General features: G+C 41.7%; 1 protein-coding gene across 4 annotated transcripts in view; it reads right to left on the reverse strand.

The window, feature by feature from the left end:
* slit1a (slit homolog 1a (Drosophila)) overlaps positions 1-25755 on the reverse strand; it is a 94865-nt gene that overhangs the window by 16051 nt on the left and 53059 nt on the right. For 2 of the 4 annotated variants that reach the window (XM_007572604.2, XM_016660958.1), the window contains exons 6-20: positions 23958-24029; positions 22847-22918; positions 21956-22119; positions 15920-16067; positions 11602-11673; positions 8636-8707; positions 8479-8550; positions 8167-8310; positions 6668-6831; positions 5868-5891; positions 2468-2612; positions 2310-2384; positions 2089-2232; positions 1857-2000; positions 1606-1772 (exon numbers count right to left, since the gene is read on the reverse strand). In XM_007572604.2, the coding sequence (XP_007572666.1) occupies positions 1606-1772; positions 1857-2000; positions 2089-2232; positions 2310-2384; positions 2468-2612; positions 5868-5891; positions 6668-6831; positions 8167-8310; positions 8479-8550; positions 8636-8707; positions 11602-11673; positions 15920-16067; positions 21956-22119; positions 22847-22918; positions 23958-24029 (1679 nt within the window). The remainder of the gene's footprint in view (positions 1-1605; positions 1773-1856; positions 2001-2088; positions 2233-2309; positions 2385-2467; positions 2613-5867; positions 5892-6667; positions 6832-8166; positions 8311-8478; positions 8551-8635; positions 8708-11601; positions 11674-15919; positions 16068-21955; positions 22120-22846; positions 22919-23957; positions 24030-25755) is intronic. The other 2 variants (XM_007572605.2, XM_016660959.1) reach the window with 1 other exon arrangement.

Genomic DNA, 25755 nt, shown 5'->3' on the forward strand with positions numbered 1-25755 from the left:
GGGATAAGTAATACAATTTTAAGAAGTAGGTGTTTTTGAATAAAATAATTGGCTTCACAATTAATAATGAATTTACTAATCCGCTTAAAATAAATGTCACCAAAGCTCTTAAACTAAAACATAGTGCGATTGAATTTCAACAAATTTCCTTTTAGAAGTTTACAATTTTCTGTATCCCTGACAGCGAGGCCTGTGTCTTCTCACTACTCACTACTAAGCTGGAAAAGGACCAACATTTGTCTTTCCTCCATTCATGGTAGGAAGGATAAAACGGCAGGCAAAAAGAAAAAAATCTCTGAAGTCCTCTATTATGGAAATGGACCAAAGATGGGGGTCATGGGGTCACCGGGTTTCTATTACACACCAACCAGTTGATTGGGAAAGAAGCCAGATTATTCTTTATTGGCACCATGGATATGAAGCACAGGATGAAAATGATGAAAATGTGGAAAAGCACCTCATGACTGTGGTTAAGTATAGTGGATTATCTACCGTGCTGTGGGTCTGTTTCACTTCCCAAAGCCCCGGATATTATTGTGTTTACGTGCGTAACAACACTAATACCAGCTCTGCCAGAAACCTAAACTTATGGCAAAATTAACATAAACATAGTCCCCTAGACACAAAATCAACCTTCTTTCAACTTGGTTTTCAGACTTAAATGGTTCAGAAAACCTATGGATGAGCTGAAAAGGAAAAGCACAAGTGAGGACCCAGAACTATGTACGACCGAAAGAGATTATTAAAGAGAAACGGCTAAAGATCTTAATGCTCCAGCCTTGTAAAATTTTATAGCACAGGTTTTATTAGTACTTTCCATTCAAAAAGAGGTGGTTGTGCAGAAGTATAAATAATTGTGCTGCCAGGGATTTTGTTAAAAACAATTATTCTTAACAAGACTTTAACCTATGTAATGAATCACTGTACTCAAAATAGAGGTAAAATTTTACAACAAGTTTCAGTGTGTGATTACACTCCTGCCATAATGGACGAATTCGTTGTAACTCTCTTTGCACACTTTCACCAGGGAACTATTAAAAGCGATGGCACTGTAGCTGAAAAACAAGATATCACAGTAAAAGCTGGTGAAGCCATGGAGAAAAGTAAAAAATAGAAAAGCGAGGCAGAGCAGGGGATGGGAGGACTCCCTAACGTGATATCGATCAACAGGAGCAAAGAATGGAAGCTGCCTGAGGCCCAAAGACAAGCCTAGCAGTCATTCAGGTGCAAATAGGCTGACTCGTCAATAAGACAAACAGCTCAATACTATAACTGCACTCAGCGCTGGATCGACCAGCAGCTTAGGAACTGCTGAACAGCAATCTATTCAGCAAACAAAAGAGTCACACAATAGTGGCCATTATTCAGGGTGATCCCAGATACTTTCGGCAGGTCTTGTTCAAAATGATTGTGGGAAGGAGAGAGATGTTAAAATCTTTAAGTCAAACCCCAGAAGTTAGAGAATCACAAAGTGAAGGATATCTATGAGACTGGCAAAACATCTCACCCTTCGAGAAGAGAAGTGACTCAATATAGAGAAGAGGCTGTTGTAATTTGCATAGTGACTTACAGAAAAAAGAAGTCAACTTAAAACATGGCACCCACCTTCCTCACAGCGAAAATCTGGCAGAGCTACATCCTGGAGGGGGATCTCCTTTAAGAAGGCCGGGCGCTGGCAGCGGGGGTTGCCTGTCACAATCTTCCTGCTCCTCAGCCAATCGCCAAGCCACGCCAACCGACAGTCGCAGTTGAAGGAGTTGGCCAAGAGGTTTCTGAAGGAATGATAGAGCAAACGGTGTTCAGAGCAAAAAGACCAGAAATGCCAGAACAAAACTATGTATAACAAAGAATCTTACAGAGTAGAGAGAGTCTGCAGCGTGTCAAAGGCCCCCGGAGTAATGGTGGTCAGATGGTTGTCGTACAGAGACAGCAAACGGACGTTGTGAAGCCCTGTGAAGCTGTCGTTGTGAACACAACTGATTTTGTTGTTCCTCAACATCCTGTGAATATAACAAAGAGCAAAAAGAACTATGAGCTGATCTCATGGATTTTAATTGTTCAATTTCACCTGGTTGTACGTTAACTCACAGCATGCGAAGTCCCTCGAGGCCTCGGAACATCCCGCTTCGAACTGAGTCGATTTGATTGGCTGTGAGGTGAAGCTCAAAGACGGACGATGCACCTTCAAACGCTCCATCCTCAATCTCTGTGATCTTATTGTTACTCAGGTTACTGTGGTTAAAAAAAAAATGTCTATGTTGCAATTACAGGTTCTATGTAGAGGACGATGATAAAACAGTTTTACTCACATTTTCTTGAGTTGGGAAAGGTTCTTAAACACACCGGTAGCCTCAAGAGTTGTTAGTTCATTATTGTTAAGGCGGCTGTAGAGGATGAGATATAACATCAACATTAAACACACCTTTCTCTCTGCAGTTTCAAGATAGCGGTGAAAGCAATTCCTTACAGTTCAGCTGTGGATGCAGGGATGTGCTCGGGGATCTTGGTGAGTTTCAGGTTGGAGCAGTCCACTACGTTGGACTCACAGCGACACTTGGGTGGACACACAGGATCAGTGTTGCAGACATTATTCAAGTGGGTGTCTTCTGTACCTGAAGGAGATAAAATGTGAACACACTGTTACACTCAATGGACAACTCACTATGCTGGTTTAATGGCTTCTTCAAGCAAATGTTAAATTATCCAAACCCATCGACAGCAAAGCAATCCATTTAGGGATCTTGCAGAATAAAATTTCTGCACACACAACACATCAAGCCTTGATAGGAATAGGTGACAAGACCAGCAGCAGAGGACCACACTGGGTGCCCTGTCTGTTAGCTGTGAACAGAAAACTGAGGTTGTAGCTCCAAACAGGGTTAACAAAATAGGACAAAAACAGCCTGGAGAAATATTGCTGCTAAATTTCGATTTCTCACAGTGAGACTTCAATGATGAGGTCTGACTTTGTCACGAGAGCCTGGGTAGATCCTAAGTTGTATCAAGTGTTCAGGTTAGTGGCGGTGCAGAGGCGTGGAAGATATTTTTGGGTTATACTACTTCCTTAGCGCAACCTAATCATATTTTAAACACCAGTTCCTACGTGAGTATTGTTATGACCACTATGTACCTGTCTTGTAATGGCTATTTAAAAGTGAATCCACCGTGATTTAGCAAGGTGTACCTAATAAATTGACTGGTGAGTAAACAACAAAACAACCCTTATATAAAATTCTTTCTCCATTAAATGCATGGAAACATGCTCACTTTCAGGTTAGTACATGGTCCTGCTGTGACCTAAGCAGGACTGCTGGTGTAGAGGTCTTCTCTACACCAGCAGTCTGTATAGACATCCTGCTGTGTGTCTACTTCAGCAGAATGAGGACAGATAAACTGGAGATGGAGAGTTATTCCAAAGAAGCAACAGAGTGGAAGCAGTGGGGTAAAAAGAAAGTAGATCAGGGTGCTCAGATTCAGTGACGGAGAGCGCTCAAAAGGATGGATGTTGAGGGAAAGGTACGAAGGGGGTGAAGCTGAAAATGCAAAAGGTTGATACACCGAAGAAGGAAAAAAAAAATGCACGTAACATGGGATAAATGAAAGAGAAATGCAAAGTGTGTTGCGCTAGAGAGACTTTATAGAGAAAGAGCAAGACTGGAGGCGCACAGGGAGTGTGCGATGCTTTGCCGAACCTCCTCTGTCTATGAATAGACGTTACGTGCCAAAAAAGTGTGCTGCCGGTTACATCATGGCTTCTTAATAATGGATCAGCACTGGGAGTTACTTAGAACAATGTGTCTGTGTCTCTGCAACTCTGCATTGTGTCTCAGCGCAAATGCTCCATTTAGAGGGTACAGCCCACGGTTTTCTGTTGGTATGTTGCTTGGTGTGCCATTCTGTTTTGCAACGGTGCAGAAATATGCAAGAGTTTAAAGATGACGTCAGCGGGACCCCGTGGGGAGCACAAACCACATTCGTTGACTGGAAAACCATAAATAAGTAGAACAAAATGATATGGTTGAGTATCAACAAAAAAAATCTACCCAAATAAAAGATGCAGGATTACAAACCACAGCCTAATCCTAAACCCTAATCAATGACATTGAGAGAACTGCATTTAGGGAAACAAATTACACATCTTCCCTACATAAAGATTTTTTTTTTTTTCCAAATTTGTGCCACTTCTCTATTGTGGCTAAGCAGAGGCTGCAGACAGATGTAGCAACACTAGTCATTAAGGAACTTTCTCTTGTTCACCCAGACAACAGGAAAAGGCATTTCCTGCTCTAGAGGAAGCAATGAAAGTACAAGGAAAGGTCTTTGATCTTGAGGATGTGGAGGAGCCAGGGGACATTTCGTGAGCCTGAGTCATCGTCAGCGTCACAAGTGCGTGGCAGCGACACTTTTACTGTTGGCAGATTTACACAAAAGTGCAGCAAGCAGTAGAATGAGTTTTTTTTTTTCTTCCCCGCTTGGAGACGCAAAATGACTCATCACTGGATGTGTAGAAGTTCTCTTAACTCCCTGCAGTCTGGTTGTTTATTAGCAATGTGTTCTGCACTCATGGACTTTGTGTTTAGAGCTTGAATGTACAAACGGTGGGGGATTTTGTTAACATTGATGAAGGGTGAAATTCTCATTAATCGCACTCCACTTTGATCTCTCCAGTGCTTTCAAAGTGCTCCCATTTGTTCCGTAAGTCAGCTCAGAGCTTTATCTTAACTTTGCATACAAGGGCACATTCATTTACATAGAGCGAGCTGTACTTGTATTGACAATGAATCACACAAGCATACACAGCAAGATTAGCTCTCACAAAACACATACTTTGACACACATGACTGCTCCTCCAAGTTATTTTCTTGGAAGTGTTCCTGTTAAGGAGTCCGGAAACATCCCCTGATAGGAATCTCAGTCCTCTGGTGGGCTTTATTTGCTTTAGCTTTGCTGATACAGAGGGCACGCTTTCTCTCCCCTCTTTGCTCAGCTCTCTCTGAGACTTTTCCTTTTGGTGACTGTCCTAAAGCCAAAGCAAAGACACACTTCCTTTGGACCCAAACTGCTGGGACTGTTAGGAAAACAGATCCTATATTGAACATATGTGCTCGCTCATATTAATCATAGCTTACAAGTATGCACAGTTGAAACCAGATATTTACATACACTACATGAAGGGAACTCTTAACTATAAAATACATCAGTCCAAACGTTTCCATTGCTCCTGGAAAGAATGCAGTTTGTAGGCCTCTTTGGTTAAAAATACACCTTTTCAGCTCTGCCTACAAATTTTCTATGGGACTGAGATCAGGATTTTGGGAAATATGATGCATTTTCAAGTAGTCAAGTAACATGTCAGCTGTTATAAAAATGCTGTATATATCAAATATAACTAAAGAAATTTGACATCACACTTTGACGCCTGGAAACTTAACCTCTTATCTTTTTAAGATGCATCACAACAATGCTTCTCCATAATGTCGTAATACAAAAGAAGACATTTTGTCATTGTCATAAAAGCATTACTTTTCTTCCACTTCACTAAACTCACTGGAGTTTCTGGCTGTAATGTGACAAACAGAAAGTTTACGGGGCATAGATACGTCTGCAAAGAAGAGTAGAAGACATGAACCAGAAGCAAAACACAAGGCAACTTCTTTACACATTATCCGTGTTTTGTTAAAGGTCTGGTAATTCCAGTGCTAAAGGAATCGTTGCAAAAATGACAAAACTGCAACAGACAAACAAGACAGATTTCATAAAAGGCAAAAAAAAACAAAAAAAAACCAAACAAACAATGATGTCACTACAAGGACCAAAGATTCGCAGTGAGAAATAATGATAGGTGTGAAAATTTACAAGCAACTCACCTGGGATGACGTACTGCTCTTTGGCTGTGATGGAGGAAAAACAGAGGGACGGATGTCAGTGAGGTCAGATGTGCATAGCCGTGTCACTGCTATGCATCACAACAGTCATATATAGATGTTATATATGACAGCACATGATCAAACAGTGAAACCAGTGTCTCCATATTGTTCATGGCAATATGGAGGAACTAGTGACAAAGTACAAAGGTGGTAAATATTTTGCTGTTGCTAAGGAAGAGAGGCATGAAGGAAAAAAGGAGGACAGTGAGAAAGAAAGGCACATGAAAGACAGGACGTTGTGAAAAGGAAGGGAGGTGGGGGATACAATCAAAAGCAAAACATGGAATCATTTTTTTCATCAGATCCCGCCAAACAAACAAGGCTATATAGAAGTGTTAAACCTCAGCAGTGCATGGTGCCAGGCAGCACAGTACAGTGCATAAACACAATAGTGGGCGCGTCAGGAAGATGGAGGCAAAGTGAAAGAAACCTGAGCCTGATGATGGGCAGGTATTCAAACTCTAGCATCTAACTCTCTGTGGTGTGCATGTAAAACCAACCTTCTCAGCATAGTGTGACAAGAGGGACTGACTGAGGAGTACCAGCTCAGGCCTTAGTAGCTCTAACAAACCCTTTTACAAGCACTGATCACAGATTAAATACCTAGGAAATAACAAATTACTGTAGTCCCAGAATGCTGAAGGTGAGACAAAAGGCGGAAAGCGGAAAAAACAACAACAACAAAGCCTGTTTGAAGGGTAGAAAACCCGACATGTTTGGAGACACAGCCATGAGCCTACCGGAGCAGCGGAACTTCTTGCTCTTGATTTGTCCGATTCGTTTGTTTGCGAGACGGCGTGGACTGGCACAGCGGGCGCCGCTGGTCTCGATCGGGTTGGAGCGGAGGTAGTCTGCGAGCCACTTCAGATTGCAGTCACAAATAAACGGGTTCTGTGCCAGGTGACTGCAGGAATCAGAAAACATGATGAAATAGAAATCACACATTTATTTAGTATTTTGTGTTACTTAGTCCATTTATTTAGTCATCAGCAGCCCTACTTGCACTTCATATATAGCTCAAAGACACAGGGGTTCACATCCATAGTTCATAGTTTCCACTCTAAACAAGTGATTTATAATCTATAATTTTAACATGCCAGCTGGTACATAGATTTCGAAGCGAAAAACCTTCTGAGACACTCAATGGAGCCTCTGAAGATAAGGCACCATACAGTACAATATTAAAATATTGTTGACAGGACTTTAGTTTGACAAACAGGATAGTAAATTGTTGGCTGAATGCATGCACTATCTGGTGTCCCTAAATAAAATGCAATACTACCAATTCCATTAAGAAGTCTTTTAGAAAGTAGTCTGCCTTGGTGTAATTCAATATTATTATAAATACAGATGTTCTGTGAAGGCCTCAGAGGTTTCTTAGAGAACATTATTGAGAAAACAGCTTCATGAAGACCAAGGAACACAGCAGACAGATCAAAGATAAAGTTAGGCAGAGGCCCAAAGTTAGGTTATAAAACAATATCCCGAGCTTTGAACAGCTCACAGAGCAAAGTACGGTTTCTTATGAACAGAGAAATTGGTCTGAGTTACGATGCAGAGGAAAACCTGAAACAAATCTGTTTAAGGCAGATAAAGATTTGGGCCTGGGGCAGAAGTTCACCTTCCAGCAGGGCAACAGTCCTAAACAGTCAGCCAAAGCTGGAAAGGTTTAGATTGAAACAACTTAATGTCCTAGAATGATCCAGCCAAAGTACAGACATAAACTGTATTGAAACTTGACTTGAAAACTGCTGTTCACACATGACTTTGAGCTATTTTGTAAAGATGAATTGGGGAAAATGTTTTAGGATCTACGTGTGCAGAACTTTATGTCCAAACGTGTATCAAAATACGCAGTTTTCTATTTTCTTTTGTAAACAGAAAAAATATTTTAACATCAGGTTTCCTTTTTTCCCCTTCGTCTTTATGATAATAATTTACTTTGTGTGGATGAATTGCACAAAAACCCAATGAAGTCCATTTTAAGTTGTGGTTTGTAACATGACAAACTAAAGAAGTTCATGGGGAGTTGAAAGGCATGATATATTAGATTGTTGATATCCAGGTTGCAGCATGTGCATGCTAAGAAAATAAATCTTTTTCACTTTACACTTTGTAATTCAATTTCTGTGTCAGTGCACACTCCACCAAGTAAACGACTCCTGCGTTGCCTCATGTTTTATAGTAAAGGGCTGAGCATGTGTCAGAGTGAGTAAATCTGTTTGTGTGTTTGACTCACAGGGTTTGAATAGCTCGAAGTGAAGTGAAGGTGCCCTTGGCAAGGGTTTGGATCTTGTTATCGTACAGCGATAGCAGGGAGAGATTTTGCAGATCCTGGAAGGCATTGGCACGAACGCAATGAATCTTATTGGCATTCAGCAGCCTAAAAAAAGGAGAGGGAATAAGTGGGAAAAAAAAGAGAGAGGGAGGCAGCTTGTCAAAACGTCTCTGAATGTACCTGGAAAAATCCAAGCAAAGTTTATTTGAAAGTCATTCCTGGTAGTCAGTACGTCTGGAGAGTATCAGCAAAGTGCGCAAGAGTTCGACTTACAGCAGTTGCAGAGAGTAGAGGCCGTCAAACACACCCTTCGGCAGGTCGGTGATCTTATTTCCATACAGCACGCTGAGGATTTGTGGCAAGCGATTTAGACACAGTAAACTACAATCAAGCAGATTTTTATGCTCCAACTGAGCGTTGGACAACTTACAGGGAGTTGAGAGAGCGCAGGCCCTGGAAGGCATCAGGAGCTATCTCTGAGATCTGGTTGTTGCTCAGGTCTCTGCGTAGAAGAACAACAGAGTTTCAGACGTAGAACTGAGGAGCGATTGACAAGATTTTACCCACATAGGAAGGCTGCCAGATACCGAAGTGTAAACTGGATGAACATAGGTGCCAGCCCACTTCATAGCACTATTTATAAACAGAACCTTGAAGTTAATCTTAACATTTACTTGGATTATTTGTGGCCTAACAAGCAACTCCTTCACTGCAATGTGTAAGAATGTGTTGGCTGAGGGCTGAAATCCAAAACAAGATACAGTAGACTGCCTCGGAACATCACCAGTTTTAATAGGATCCACAGGCCTCTCCCCACAGGATAACCACTAAGCCTCTGTACCAATGTGCGCCTGTCTGTGTGAGTAAACGCAAAAGTAAATGAAGAACAGGGGGAGAGAAAGGGAGAAAGACATATGGAGAAAGGGACTTAATGGAGTATGTAGATGCAACTCCAGCCGACTTGATACCTTTGAAGGAAAATCATCATGTGGTGAGGAGGGGGGATATTTCCTCATTTTGGGGGGGTAACAGCTAAATAAGGAGCCATTTGTCTTTTTGCAAGTGCTGAGGTTTCCTGGAAATGAAATCAAAGTTCGGGGGCCAACATATGCAACGGTGTGCGTCTGTAAACTCAGACACTGTAGTGTTTGTGTATATGTCGGCGTGTGAGGGCTGTTTTAGCATCCCTGTGTAAAGGAGTGGTTCATGTGTAGGTCATTCAAACTGAGGCAAGGTGGAAGAAAATGTGCACGGGTGGCTTTACTGGTGCGAAGGTTAGCTGAGGCTGCAACTAAGGAATGAAAATGCACATAAAACTCATTTAACCCTTTAATTAAATGATTAATTTAGGATTTCTTTCCCACATTTTGATGCACAGTTACTGTCTACACACTGTTGGAGTTGGACACAACCAGTAAGTAAGTGCACATGGCCAGGTGGATCAACACAGACATGTAGACATCCAATGTACAATACAGAATCAGCAGGTCTAACAGCAGTAGCAGGTTTGTTTAACAGAACAGATGGATAACACCATTTCTGATAAACTCTGGTTCAGGTTTCATTAAGTTTAAAAAAAAAATATTTACATTCTAACTACAAACCCTTTGGGAAGATTTTTTTTTGGTACGTATTAAGTGTTCTTTCCAACTATCTCTGATGCTCGGAAACTCATGACGCAATCTCAATTGCAATTCTTTCGCCGTGTCCAGTTTCTTAAAACATATAACTATCCTTGTCAAGGGGAACTGAATTTAGCAGAAAACAGCAGTGTTTTTTCCTTAGTGACATTTTAAACGTGATTCAACCCTTCCAGTATGTAGGACGCAATGAAATCTTCCTGCAAAAACTGCAAATAGAAACCCAAGGAATGTTTCATTCCCCCCACCCCCCTCTTGTCTTGTTGCAACCGCAAACTTAATGAGAGATTTTATTAAAGCTTATACATTGTAGACAAATGAATGAAATAGTAGACTTGTGTAGAATTGTGATGTGAATAGGAAAGGTTATATGGTTTTCAATTTTTTTTTTTTTGGTAACACTTTATTTGAAGGGGGCTGAATAAGACTGTCATGACACTGTCATAAACATGACATAACACGTCATGAACATGAATAAGCCTTCATGAATATTTATGACTGTTGTCATAAAGCGTCATTCGGTAAATTATGACACTTTTAATACAAAGTTGACATTATTCAAAATGTCTTTGTTATGACAACTTGACATTAACCAGGAAATCATTACTGTTTAAACTTTACCTTTAATAACATAAAGTTACCTAATTTTTAAAGTGCAATCAGTAATACTTTTATAACAAATTTATATCAGTAATGATTTCTTGGTTAATGTCAAGTTGTCATAACAAAGACATTTTGAATAATGTCAACTTTGTATTAAAAGTGTCATAATTTAAAGAATGACGCTTTATGACAACAGTCATAAATATTCATGAAGGCTTATTCATGTTCATGACAGGTGTTTATGACAGTGTCATGTCAGTCTTATTCACCCCTTCAAATAAAGTGTTACCTTTTTTTTTTTTTGCAAATAAAAGTATGAAAAGTGTGACGTGCAAAACTGTTCAGCCCTCATGTGTCAGGTAAGCTCAGAAAATTGGAAAAAGTTTAATGAGAATAAATACTTCAGCAACATAAAGTGTCGAGGATGTTCGGTTTGTCTCCTTTAGGGCATAGCTAAAATACTATCAACTTAAATGTTCACCATAATCCCTTTTCAGTTTGAACTGCAAAAACTTTCCTTTAACATTTCCCTGCACCTACAATAAAATTTGAGTCATTGCAGACTGTCTGTTGGACTTAATTCACCTGATCTCATCCTGTCTCCGTCCCCGGAGTTGAGCTGTAAAATCATGAAGAATCTTTAAAAATAGGCAGAGAAACTCCTTGACCTTCCTCTTCCTCCATCTTCCTGCTGGTATGTAAGTCAGACCTCATGGTGTTGGAGGTTTGGCTTGCTTGCTGGCTGGCTGGCTGGCTGGCGTTTGCTGGCAAGGTGACTGAACAGCTGGCTCAACCACCAACTTGTTCACTCCCAGAGAGAGCGAGAGGTTTCAGCCCTCATTCCAGCTCTCCCTTCATCCCCTCATCATCCCTCCAGCCGGGAACAGACAAAGTGGACACGATGCTAGCCAGGGGAATACCAGCAGGCAGGGATGAAAAACGAGACCTGCTATTATGAACATGTACGACTGAAGCTAGCGCCACCCCAAGCCTGAGAACGGCACCACATTCTCAAGCTGCAGACAAAATAGACAGATATGGTCCTTGGAAACGGGAGGAGAGGATTGCCAATTGTTGCTTCTTTTTCCAGCCACCAGAGTTTTGTTCCCATCTGTATTACTTAGCCCTGAGGGGAACGTTCTGCTGTACTTACATCCTGCGCAGTTTCTTGTAGGGAGAGAAGGTTCCAGGAGGAACAGACTTGATCCCATTCTGCTCCAGACGTCTGGGAGGGAGGAGAGAAGAGAAGTGACACAATTAGCTAACCAAACAACAGCATTTTCCATGGCAACAGAGCTGAGTAATCACCTCTGACCCCTGGTGATTGGGCTGATTATATTAACGGAGATCTATTTCGCAGTTGTAATAGGTCCAGGCACACTGGAGTCATAACACCCACAGAACCAATAAACATTCTCAACACTAAAGTGATGTGGAAAAGGACTGGAGGGGAAAAGGCTCAATCTTGCTTTTCGTGAGGGTGTTAAGGCCTTCAGCTATAAGACGTATTTCTCCCTGATTTAACATTTACAGTTTCCAGCTCGTATGAGCTCATGAAATCAATAATGATCTCACTTGTCCATGTGAACGCCGCTGCTATCCCCTGGGTGTTTGCAAAGTGTCCGCTGAAATCTTTGCAGTGGGGTAAAATATTACCTCTTTGAGTTTACTTTTTTTTTTTTTTTTTTTTTTTCCCCCTGTGTGAGCCCAGGAGAAGTTGACACTGACAGGATTTGACAAAGCTCACCATAAAACTCCTGTCAGAGCTCAAAATTAATACACAGACAAACACACGTTTGGCCATTTAGAACAGAGCGGCAACAGGCTCTAATCAGCGTCAGATGGTCCCCCAGAAACAGAATCTCCTAAACCCCATTAGCATGGGCATACATGTGTTGTTTCGGGCTGCTGCTCAGGACCCAACTCAGCCCCCACCCAGAACAAATCTCTGCTGAAGCTGGCAGAGGGCTGTTTATCTGCAGGTCAGTTCACAGCTTTTAAAACTGTCCTTACTGGGGCTTAGAAGGGCCCAGAGGAAGCCAGCTGCAGGCATGTCTGGCTTGTTCTAGCTCTGCGCCTTCCTGCAGGGGGAACTGGCTGCAGACCAGCAGCACATGGGCCTGGACGGGCTGCGGTGGCCCCACGGCCGCGGAGGCATCTAAACATCTTTAGGCTGCTATTTGTCGCCACAGAAAAATGGGAAATATTCTCAAATCTTCTGTACGTTTAGAAGCAGATTCAACCACCAGCTCCTTCAGTGTTCAACGTCTTGGCGCAGAAGCATTTCCCCATGATTTAATTAGTCATTTCAGATTTAACTGCATGCCTCTCGGGCCTCTTGGATTGTGTTTTGTTTATGTCTACTCACGGGGGGGTAAATGTTTTGTTAGACTCTGGCCACAGTCATTTAGCAGTTCTGAGCTTCCAACATTTTTCAATCAGGACTCTTCGCCCCCTCTCCCCCCTTCAAATGAGCGTTCCTCGTCTATGGAGTGATATGGGAGCGCAATTGGCATTCCTCGGATGACGGCGACTCGAGACCACAGATTCCTGCGGTGGACATGATCCCCCGTTCTGTTTTTGTCTGGCTGTCCCAGTATGAGTGGAGTGACAGCACTGTGGTTCCTCTGCCCTCACCATGCGGCAGCGTGCTGGACCAAGTGGCTTTAGCGCCTTCTCTCATCAACCAGTCTGTCTAACTGGTCCAAACCAGTCTGGCACTATGCACAAACACGTTTCCGTGTCGGTGTACGTTTGTCCCTCCATCCCGTGGTATTCTGGGCGTGTTAACACAGAGAACGCTGAATCCATTTGAGTCGCAACACCCTGACTCAAGGTTCTAGCTTTCCCATTGTTGCTCTTTGCTGATCGATGTGAGCAAGCGACTGAATTCTTGCAATCGACAAAGAAGCGCCTTTTTTTTTTCAATTCGTTAAAGGGGAAAACAAGGAACAATCTCCCAGAGTCGCCAGCAGAAGGAAAATCAATGGTTCCCGTCCAATTTGTCAGCCTGAACACGTGTGTGACTGCCTGCGAGTTGGTGTTTGTGTCAATCCAATCAATGCTCTTCATCCTTTTCATCAGGAACTGAGCAGGGTTTTCATTATAGGGAAACACATTACGCCTCCGGGTATTCAACTAGTGTGTGCAGGAGTCAGAAATAAATGCAGGACCACAGCAGCGCAGATAAAAGGCAGAAGGAAAGTTTTATGGCAGAGCTTGTCAGAGCAAACAGAGACTATGATGCATAATAATCCGCTGTGGTGGTGTTTAGGCTTACCAGATCTCGTTTCACGAGAAAAAGAATACAGAAAGCAGCTAGAAACCTCAGAGCCATAAACGCAACACTCATTAGGGTGGAGGTGGCGGGGTGGGGAGTGATCGCAATTTCTTAGATTTATACATAATGAGAGCAGCATGCACGCGTCTTTTGTGTGTACGCGATTTTGTGAGAGGCTCATTAACAAGGCATTAGGCCAGCCTCAATATGCAGCAACCTGCCAGGCTGTAACTGAAGCTGATTTTATAATGAACTTCAAGCACAGATCAAACCTGCTGCACCGAGTTACTGAACCGAACCCCCCTGACCACCCTCACGCTTTCCATTTTAATTCACTTTTACTGTGAATGCAGCTCCATAAACTTGTCCTTAACGATTGGGCCGGATGGGGAAAACAGCTGAAAAGATAGAGAAATCCACAGAGGAGAAAGTAAAGTAAAGTAAAAAAAAAAAAAAAAAGTGTCCTGGGAATTCTGACTCCATCAGTTCTGATGGACAGGACAGAAGGAATGCACATGATGTATGTGCTTGTCTTGAAAACATAAATCAGAACACTGCAAGGTTTATACGCAGGGCAGATTTAAGTACCAATTACATGCGAAGGGTTGGGAAAGTTTTAAAATGCCAGCGCTCATCTGCTGTGCAGAGAGCGCCCACCGTCTATAAAACGCATGCATGATAAATTCATCTTTCAGCTGTCTCCCTGTTCTCCCATTAGAGATGCTCACTGGTCACTGAGCTCACAGCACACATTGGTACACAGTTTCTTGTAAAAGCATTAACATGATGAACATGTGAAGTGGAAAGATCTTTTACATTTTTTTTCTACGACAAAACTGTATTTGTGGTTTGTCTCTCTACCATCAAGAGTGTGAAGGTGTTCTCAAGATGTTTGTAGCCTCTAACTAGCTTTTTTTTTTTAAATTATTTTTCAGGATTCCTCGTTGCTTAGCTGTCTCCAGTTTCCCATCAAGTCTGACCAGATTCCCTGGCCCTGCTGAAGAAAAGCAACCCTTCATTATGACGCTTCCACCAAGATGTTTCACTGTCAACACGCTTTCTTCATGGCGTTTTGCACGAAGGCCCGACAGTTCAGTTGTATTTTCCTTTGATTACCATTCTGATTAATGACCTGCTTGTCTTTGCCTGGCCTGCCATTAGAGGTGAACGGCTTTGTCTTAGTAGGTTTGTTGGTCCGTTGCATACAAATCCAACAAAATACATGAAATTTTGGGGGATTTAACCTGACTAAATAGGAAAAAAAAAAAAAAGTACAAGGATAAGTAAATAAATCTTTTATTGTACTTGAGAAGACCAAAACCATGGAAAAACTGCATCTGGGATTTTTATGTTTTGTGGCTTGTGGAACATTATGAAGGTTGAAGCCAATTTCATGTGATCCTGCGAATCAAAATACAGACTTTATACCCTTATAACCCAATAAATATAGTGGTGAAGCATAGGTGGACTGCCTTTTAGCATGGGAACCAAGAGAGCTGTGAACATTTAATCTAAATGATCAAATTTAGCACACCAGTGCAGTAGAAATGGGTCAGGGTTATTGGGGAACATGGGATCAGTGACTTTCACACTAGCTGAGTATTTATAAACACACCCTCATGGGGAAGAAGAGACCTAGAAACTGCTCCTCAGAAGAACATGCAACATGCTGGCCGGATTCGTCCTTTAGCTTTTTAACACTGGGCGTAGTGTTAAAAAGCTAAATCACAGTGTTGTGGGAGACTTCCACAATGCCAGTGGCATGAAATCTCTGATAAAGGGAGTAAAATGACTTATTTTAAAAGTTTAGTCATGCATTCCTGGGAATTACACTGCAGCATGTGGGCCGTGAAGAGTTAATGCCCAGACAGATGTCGGAGGACTGATAAACTGAAGGAGGGATGTTAGCAAAGGGCTTGCATGCGGTTCACAGCATTCTGAGCTGATAAGAGCATGTGGTCTCAGTCTAGAGTTTCTGAGTGAATATCTCTGTCTGTCCACACACGAGACAGATGTCCTGTCAACATGCTGAAAAGCGAAACATTCACAAATACCAGAGGTGTGTAAAACAATGCAGATGATCAGAGAACCGAGTTTTCTTTGCTCTGGTAAACTTTGTGTGATCGTAGCACAGTGTGCAAATTTGGTCGCATTGTTTGAGGATATCAACAAAAACAGACACTTTGCTCACATTTCCGACATGCTGTCAGGCAGATTGGCTGGAATAGCAGTTAGACCTTTCCCTCTGCAGTCCACGATGTTGTTGCTGCAGGTGCACATGGCAGGACAGGAGCCTCCCCCAGTGATGCACGGCTGCAGGCTGGAAGACTCCTGATGACCTGTAGACGAAGAACAGGAAAAGGGAGTTAAATGGAAGCAAGTTTAAAAGGCAGCAAAATCTTTTTCTGTTTTTTTTTTTTTTTAGTGCTATTCATAAATCATAAGTAGACCTTTCAAAAAATTTCCAGAAGTGGAGGACATAGCAAGGAGTAAGATACTTTGGTCAATTGAGATCAGCTTTCTGATTCTTTGCAAACACTGTGTGACACATGCTCACAGTAAAATATGGCAAACTCAGTATCATGATGAGGGAATGAGATTCTTTAGCATGGCTGGTTAGAGCTTGATTTAAAAAAAAAGCAATCCTGGAAGAGGCTGCAGAATTTGGTTTAAGGATTTCACCTTCTGAAATCCTTAAACCAGTTGTGAATCAGTCCAAAGACTTGAGAACTGATGTTCACAATCAGTTCAACTGTTTTTCTAAGAGTAATGTGGCATTTTGGTCCACAGAAAGACCTTCAGCTGTAATTGCAATCAAAGTGGGTTCTCTGAAGTGTTCTTCCAGGAGAGTTGAATGCAAACACATGCCACACTTATAAACAAAAAAGTTTTCAAAGCTGTTTGTTTTACTTTTACAATCATCCACTGCTTTTTGTTGGTCTATCACAGAAAATACCAGAGAAATCCAGTTCAGTTCATGGATGTAAATTATATTAAAAAAAATATGAAAATATAAATTTATGTAAGGCACTGTACATTTATTGTTTTTTTTTTATATTACTATAAAATTGTGACTAAAGAAGATTTCTCTCCTAAGTATGTTATTTTAAACGAGAATGGTAAAAATAATAGACTTACAGAATGAAATCTACTGTTATAGGATAATATAAACACTTTTTACTCCAACATTTTTTTTCAAGCTTGCCATGTTTTCTTGTCTTCAGCTTTTTGTGCTCTCTTCTAGCTGAATTGCAAATATGCAAATGCACATTTCAACCACTCCCTGACACGGGCAAAAGCAAATGAAACATGCTATATTTGACTTCATTTCAAAGTGGCAAAATCCTACTGAATCAGTGGGAAAGAAACTAGGTTATATATCAAAGAAGTGTGAAGACGGAGTGACAAGCGGAGGCCTCCCAATAATATCCATTGATCTCGTCTCAAAATCTTTCTCGAGAGTCTGTCTTCTCCTCCGCGAGGAACCGAAGCCGATCTGCACATTCAGCTTTTTCACAACCCCCACCAACTTCCATGTGTTCAAAAACACTTCAACTTTTTCATTTGCATACAGAGCACACAGCTCATCACGCCGTCTCCAGATACCTGTTCAAATAGCTACAGCAATGTCAGCGGTGCGGTGAAGAACGGCAGTCTGCGTTTCCGCTGTGAGTTCGCCCGAATGTGAGCATAAAAGTCTAACCCAGATAAAATAAATAAAACAGACTCTTAAATGGCCTAATTTAGACAGCATTACTAATCTGAGTTTCAGACCATGAATATTTAATTTGCTTCGTATCTATCACTCGGCTGGTGCTGGAAAGTGTTGCTGAGAGCAAAAGGAATGAGGGATTTACAGATGATAACTGGTGAAATATGTCAAAAGTCAGTGAAAGAAAACAAGAAAGCGATAAGGCCAAAAATTTGCTCTCCAAACATAGAAACATTATAAAATCCCATGAAAGTACTCATAGACACCCTCCCCCCACTGGACATCATCCATCAGGTAAATCCTAACAACTGCCAGACAAGTGAATCAGGTGGGAGGGGGGAAAAAAGCATCTCTAGACTGTGAATCAACAGAGAAAGATGTGATCTGAGGATGCGTGATCTGGGATGGCAAAGGTTTGACAGATCTAGGATCGGGTGTCGGGCAGAGGAAAACCTCCTTTCTTATCTAACATGGCATATCTGACAGGCCTGGGATCAGGGAGAGTGCAGAGCACAGCTGGAGCAGCCTTGACAATGACAGCTCACTGACAGGTATACCAGAGCCGAGACCGTTTCATGTTCGCTCCTCCCTGATTTTCTTACTGCCGTTTCCACATTATTTCATTCTTTCCCCTCTATCCATGTCCTGTTTTCTCTATTTTTAATCAGTCGGTTTTTTTTCTTACCATCTAGGTTCCCTTCCCATCATTTCCTTCCTCACTCCGTTTAGCAGCCCAGTTTCCCATCTCTCTCCTAGAGCACCTTCTCACCTTTCATCCATTTGCACAGGAGTCTATACATTTAACCTACTATGCCTCATTTTCCCCATCATTTTCAAATATTATCACTTGCTTCTTACCATCTGTTTCGTCTCACCCTTTTTTAGCGGGTCATTTCTTCTCCATTTCCTTCAGAAGAACCTTGGGATGATTTATTACCAACTGCTCAATTCAAACATAACATTTTTATTTCTTTTATTATTACCTTGGAGCAACAGCCATCCATTTTCTGTCATATAGCCTTGAGTTAACATGAGCTTTTCATTTCTGGTTGCTGTTTTAAAATAGCAAAGCCCAGTTTCACAGTGACTGCTGCCTGACAAATCTGGTGGGACGTAGTCCTGAACCTACACCTACGCCAAAGAGGTCGGTCTGAGTTCGTAAGAAACTGTTGATGTGCCGGGTTTTTTCCACACACAACAATCTCATCTCTCAGGTCTAAAAAAGAGAAACTGATGAGGATGAAAATGATCTACTGATGTTAGAGACCAGAGGAGAATGGGAAACAGAAAGACAAACGTAGCTAGAGCCACTCATGAAAACCAAGAGGTGCAGAATGTAATTTCTGAACACGCAACAATTCAAAGCTTGAAGCAGACAGACTGCAGCAGAAGACCACACAAGTTGCTGCTTTTGTCGGGTGAGAACAGGAAAAAGAAGCAGCAACTCACACAAGATTGGACAATAACAGACTGTGGAAAACCTTAACTGATGTTTTGAGTCAGAAATGGGTGAAAACATCATGTAAGCATGGATCCATCCTGACTACAAGCATGTGGCAGGATATTGTTTCTGCACACTTTCGGTCTTTTATTACAAATTAAACATCGTTTAAGCACCAGGGCTTACCTGAGTATTGGTGCTTACCATGTCCATGCAAGTGTGACCACATCTGGATGGCTCCTTCCAAAAGAATAATGTCACAAAGCTCAAAATAATCTCTAATTGGTTCCTCAGCCTGATAGTGAGCATACTGTATGCTTATGACCTACATGGTCGAAAGATCTCAATCCAGCAGAGCGCCTTTGGTTAAGATTCACGTCATAGAGCTGCACTGAACCAATCTCCAACAACTTTGTGACGGTAACATTGTTAAATTCTCTGCAAATAATGACTTCTCATCTTAAAAAAAAAGCAGTTTGTTAGGGTGGGGTAATTTTAGTCTTTTAAATGTTTGGGCTCTCAAAAGGAACTGGATTAAGCTAAACTTAGAATTGGCTGTTCAAATATTGCAATATATAATATAAAAGCACAGATTGGAAAATGGTCAAAAAATTCTGAGTGATGCATCTCTAGTTACATAAAATATTTTTTGGTCAGCAGCAGGAGAGCAAGGATAACTGCACTTGATCCCACAAAGTTAATGAGCTCCTATAAACGTCAGTCTACCCCTAGATGTTTTTACTGCAGGTTTTATTTTTAAACCCGATTTCTCACCTTGATTTAGTGCTTTGAAAATCTGCTCCCACAGCCACCATAAATATTACAATAATGCTCAAATCTGCCAGAGACGCTCAGTGCAATCCCCTCATGATTTAAGCATTTGTGCTGCAAACTTTAACAGGATTGTATAGATTACTGATTTTTATTCATCAGGTCTAATATTTTTCCTAAACTTTTTAAATGGCACACTACACATTGCTGTCAATGTGAATTTACTAGGCAGTGACGCTCTCCAGCACAGAAACAGAGGGTGGATTACGTTGCTCCGACTGCGGGAGGATTTCATCATTTCTTTTTTTTTTTTTTTTTACATCAATGAATAAAGCAGCACACCCACGTTTTCATTCTCCCACCTCATGCCTCTCCTCTCCCTCATTTTCCTCTTTTCCTTGTTACATGGCGCCACCCTGCCCCAAATCCCCCGCAGGTGGCCTCGACTGGTCACAGCTCCGACTAAAGACACGCACAAACACATACTGTTGCAAAAAAATAAAAAATACAAAGTGTGTGCCAGCGAGTCAGTCTCTAATGAGTCCGTCAGTGGGAGTTCAACTTCTGGTCACAATTTGGGGAAAAAAATAAATAAATAAAATAAAAGAATGAAAGCATATGTTTGGCTGAGTATTTATCTGCAAAGATGCATAATGTTGCACTGGTATATCACAATGTATTGAACTATGTGTTTTGTCTAGATTTGAAGATAAAGCTCAAAGAAAATATTTCATCCTAGGATGATCGACCACCTGTATGTGCGTATATGAAGTGCAGCTGCCCATTATGTAAAACCTGAACTTTCTGTATCTGTATCTGCATCCCACTATAAACCAACAATTTTCAAGTTCCAACTTTTCTATCTGGAATGGTTACACTCCCACGCTTTGAGTCTCTTTCCCTGGACGATGAATAGTTAATGATCTGTGTTGTCACGCTGTATGACTGCGTAAAAATCACAACCCATGGAGAGACAGGAACACACACACACACACACACACACACACTCAGGGGTACACTCCCCCGCAAACACACACTCATGCAGACCCCTTGCAGCTGGCGTTACAAATGAGAAGGCCGAGTGGGGAGTGGAGGTTCTCATGGTGTTTTGCAATTGTTCAGATATGATAAAGCAAAATCACATCACGGCGCCTCTACGTGCGCATGATCTCTTTCACATTGCAAGGAGGATGCAAAGACTACGGAGCCACGCAAGTCCCAAACTGTAAATCATTCAATAAATCTTTGAGTGGCCAGAAAAAAAAAATAAAAAGGGAGAGCCAATGAGTGTGGGCAGTCTGGGCTCCAGCTGTGTGGGCATTTTCCTAACACTGCTGCCAGCTCGGTGGGGTGCAGAAACCTAGACTAGCAGAGAGCTGTGAGGCTGTCCTGGTGCTGAGCGACTGTCAGGTGGCTCCCAGGTGAATACACACTGGCATAAAAACACAGGGCAGAGGAGGTAAATAGAAAACAGACGCTATTTTAAGACACTGTTTTGTCATGAATAATCTGAAGTACACACGAGTCACATGAGAGGCTGATGAACTTACTTTACTTTTAATTAAATACAATAATCCTCAGAGAAAGTATTTTTATCCCTTTTTCACTTCACAACTACAAACTTAAATTCAGTCAAAAGGGCTTTTTATGTGACGGAGCAACATAAAGCAGGGCATAAATGCGAAGGAAAACCATAGTTGGTGTCCAAAATGCAGCTCAGCTTCAGTAAGACTGGAAAACATTAAAAACTTTAACATGTGGCTGGAATGGTCAGGGTAACAAGCAGAGGTATGAGCAGTGATACCAAAACTCCCATCATGCCAGAGCACCTTCCTCCACGTAATTTCTGTGTCTCCTACATGGTTGTAGCAAACTGCAAATTAGGATCTTTAACAATGTTTTTTTCTTCCAACTCGTCCAAAAACACCAGACTAACAGTCGCCCCATCAATGGACCCTCAATATCTGAGGCTCCTGCAGAGTTACCATGGATCCCTTGGCTTCCTCTCTGATTAGCTTTCTCCTTGCTTACTCTTTCTGTCCATGTGCAGCATCGTGTCTCAATCGCTTTGCAGTCGGACCATACATACATTTGTGTGTGAAGATGAAAGACAGTAGCGATCAAAACAATACGATTACACTTTTAAGCCTTTATAATAAGGTGCGTTGCAAAAACATTCATAGCCGGTGATATTTTTTCATATTTGTCGCTCTACAATCAAAACATTTCAGTCTATTTCATTAGGCTTTTTTTTTATTTCAAAAATAAATCCACAGGTGAAGAATAAAACTTTGCTGTCTTACCTGAACATGTGAATTCGTGTTTCTGGACCTCTGCCACGTTGAGTCCTCTGAGTTCTGGGGGTGAAGCACACTGGGTGAACAGGCCGATCGTAGGCCTCTGCCTGAGCCACTGGGATAGCCAGGCCAGGTGACAATCGCAGTTTAAGTTGTTGGAGTGAAGTCGGCTGTAATACAAAAAACAAAACAAAACAAAACAAAAAAAAACAATGAAAATTACAATCAGTTAACATTTTTCATCGCTGGCAGAAGATGGAAATAGCATAAAAATGCGTCCGTTCTTTCCCACAAGTCATCACTTCCAGTCGCTGTGGGGCAAACACACTAAATGATATGCTATGCGGACAATTATAAATGGCCCATTCTAAAAAAGGCGACATTTCTAAATCCAGCGCTCCAAACACTGCATTCTTCCAAAGCAGCGCCTCTCCACAATAACTATCGCTGCGATGTGGTGGTGTACAAAGGCTAACTCGTGAACCCACGTGTGCAGAAACAGAAATCCCTACAATGTTACCCCACTGGGAGTGAAGCAGACCACAACGTCACCGCAAGGGCAGCAGAGTCACGGATAGGAATAATTGTCTTAATTCAAACATAATTTCAGATTTGGTAATCGCGGCACACAATGAGCTATTTGTGTCTGTCCAGACCCGTTTTTGTCTTGACATGAATCACATAATGGCTCCTGGCTTTGCTAAACTCATTATTCTGTGCCGTTCAGTGGTTTTGGCAGAGAGCACTGCTTGGAATGACAGAGCTGTCAACCCCCACAGAGATTACATTCTGATTTTCTCTTCTTTGTCTGGATGTAGACGTGTAGATTGTAATTATAGCTTAAATAATTCCTAAAAAAAGAAAGAGATCATTCAAAGTGGGACATTTGCGACTTACAAAGTTCGGAGTTTGGGCATGTGGTTGAAGCTGGAGACAGGAATGCTGCTGATGTTGTTGTTGTTCAGCGTTCTGCGGAAAGGAAGGGGCAAAACAGTTCGATTGTCGGTAGAGTTGTGAAGACAAGCTTTCTCTTTTACATCTCATTAGATCTATGTCTTCTCCGCTTTTTTTTTTTTTTTTTTTTTTTTTTTTCTGGGTCCCACTGGGAATATACCACCTCATTTCACACAGATGGGAAGCCCTTGCACCTCCCACACACACACACATGCAGCCATGCATGCAAATATGCACACACTCTTACGAGTCTGATCACAAGCGTTATAAAGGTAGCATGCACACACACGCACAACACACATCTCTATAGAACCTGGGGCATCAGCTGCAGAGAGAGAATCGGGTCATTTCAATCTGCCTAAATAACCTTTTGCTATTTTTCAACCTTCTCCTCCTGTCAACACCCGCTGTTCTCCTCCCCCCTCCCCCGACACAAATCCATCTCAATGACCCTCTCTGACCTTTTACACCGTCATCAGAACACTATCAATACTTTAATTAAGGCGTGCAAGCAGCTTTCTGCATTTCTTCTTCTTTTACAACCTCTTAATCCCAAACAGCTGTCTTTCAACATCAGCGCGGTTGTTCCCCCCTTTACGCTGTTGGTCCGCATTGTTCAAGAAGGAGATCCCCAACAGAGGCTTGTAATTACACTTTGTTTTAAAGGAGATGATTAACTAGATGTTGAAGATCAGCGCGGACGGCTAACCTGGGTGTGTCCTTTGAACATGCCGATAAGAGGAGCCCCCCCGCTCGTCAGATGGCATGCTCGGGGCTGGATGGGCCGGTTGGTGGAGGTGGGGCAGTGGGTGGGTTACTGGGTGTTAATGTGGTGGAGTAGAACCCTGCTGTCAGCTGTGACTAAATGGAGCTTTATGCCACAAACCCCCTTTATAAAGCCCGCAGGGGGCATTTTGGAATATTATGCGAGGCCTGTGCCATATGTATTAGTCGCGGTAATTAGCAAGACACAAAAATGTCTTAATTCAACTAAGTGCTTTAATAGGATAAGGCAGCGTTAAGCTAGGCAAATAGCATCAGATCGGGGACTTACAGTACTTCCAGGCCTCTCAGAGCTCTGAAGGCTCCATCCTCGACGCAGCTGATGTGGTTTTTATCCAGCTGCCTGTGGTGGAGAAACACAGAAGAGACACAATCTTTACATCTCCCCACAGAGTACTTGTAATCACTGATACAGTAAGTTGTGCTCTAATGCACTATGGCTAATCAATACAGCTTCGGTCATCTCAGCTCATGCAATCCCCCAGCGGAGCAGACATGAACGTTAACGACTGTTTATCCACATCGACGCAAGTCATAAATCCATGTGAGCGCCTGTGTTTGTGCACAAACCCCATCAAAGATGTAAATCACGGCCGTCGTTGGGGAGGCAGTGAGTGGACTCAATCACTAAGGCCTAGTCCTCTGAATGCACACACCAGCAACCAGGCAATGCTTTCCTCTCTCGATAGGCCATTAGGCTGACCAGATAAAATGTTAACTCTCTGCAATTAAACTAAGTGAGTTGTGAACGGGGCAGCGCATATTTTCAGCTCACTTACTAGTAATTTAATTTGATGGATTTATTCAGTCCTTTACCGTCACTGGTTGTCGAGATCTTTCAGTAATCAGTGCATGCAGGGTGATTAATCTCAGTCATTAGGAAAACAGCTATACAATTTAAAGATATTTGATAACATTCAGTGGATGCTACACACCTGTAGTATAAATTAATACTACATGTGTGTACATGCATATGAATAGAAAGACACATGACCTGTTTTTTCACAAAAAAGGTTTATATTAAAGAAAATGAAATGATTATCTTTTGTTATAAATTGTGCTAATCAAACCCAAATCAGAAGCAAAAGACCATGTGAGAGAAGCTGGCTGATATTGGTAAGAGTGTATCATTATCCAAAAACTATTGTACTGATCTATGTGCCATAAGGCCACTCAGTGAAGAAGAAGCCATTACTCAACAAACAACATGAAATAAGATTACAGTTTGCAAATGCATTCATGGAAAACAACCTTAGTTTTTGGCGAAATATCCTGTGTTCGGATGGAACAAAACAGGGATTAGTCATAATAACTGTTGTCACATATGATGGAAAAAGTGATTGGCTTCCAAGCCTGAGAACACTCTGAAGGAAGAGTGTGGCAGCATCATGTTGTGTGGTTGTTTGGCTGCAGGAGGAAATGCTGCTATTTACACAAAACCGTCATCATCATGAGGTAAAAACATGTGGACTCTCAAGACATCAACAGGGAAGTTAAAGCTTTTGACCAATTAAGACTTTTAATTTGATGGTGACTTTAAGCATACTGCCAAATCAGCCAGGTTTAAGAAGAAAATCAATGTTTTGGAGAGACCAACACAAGGCACTGATGTCAGTCCGATAGAAAATTTAGGAGCAGACCTAAAAAGGTGTGTGTGTGAGAGCAAGGCAGTACACACACCCAACACTAAGGACATGTATGTGAACCTCTGAATTTGAAGTTTTCTCAATAGTATGACATTGAGCAAATTTTAGAAATACTAATATTAGAATATACTAATATTACATTAGGGTTACACTAGGAGTTTTGTAATTTCCGTGCTCCTTAGTTGTAAATATCTTTTCCCCCCAGCAACTGTTTGTTCAAAAGTTGTAAGCCTATGTGATCTGTCATAATCCTCCTACCAATATCATTTCCAGCTCTTTGTTAAAAAAAAATACTCCCATAAAAAGTGATGCAAGTCCAGCATATTAGCAGTCAACAAAAGCTTTTGAAACTAAATTATGTTTCTCATGTGTCTTAAAATGTAATCTTTTGTTTTGATGAATGACCGTGTGGTTATTCAGTCG

This window comes from Poecilia formosa, unplaced genomic scaffold (genome assembly GCF_000485575.1).
Source record: "Poecilia formosa unplaced genomic scaffold, Poecilia_formosa-5.1.2 Scaffold305, whole genome shotgun sequence".
NCBI lineage: Eukaryota > Metazoa > Chordata > Actinopteri > Cyprinodontiformes > Poeciliidae > Poecilia > Poecilia formosa.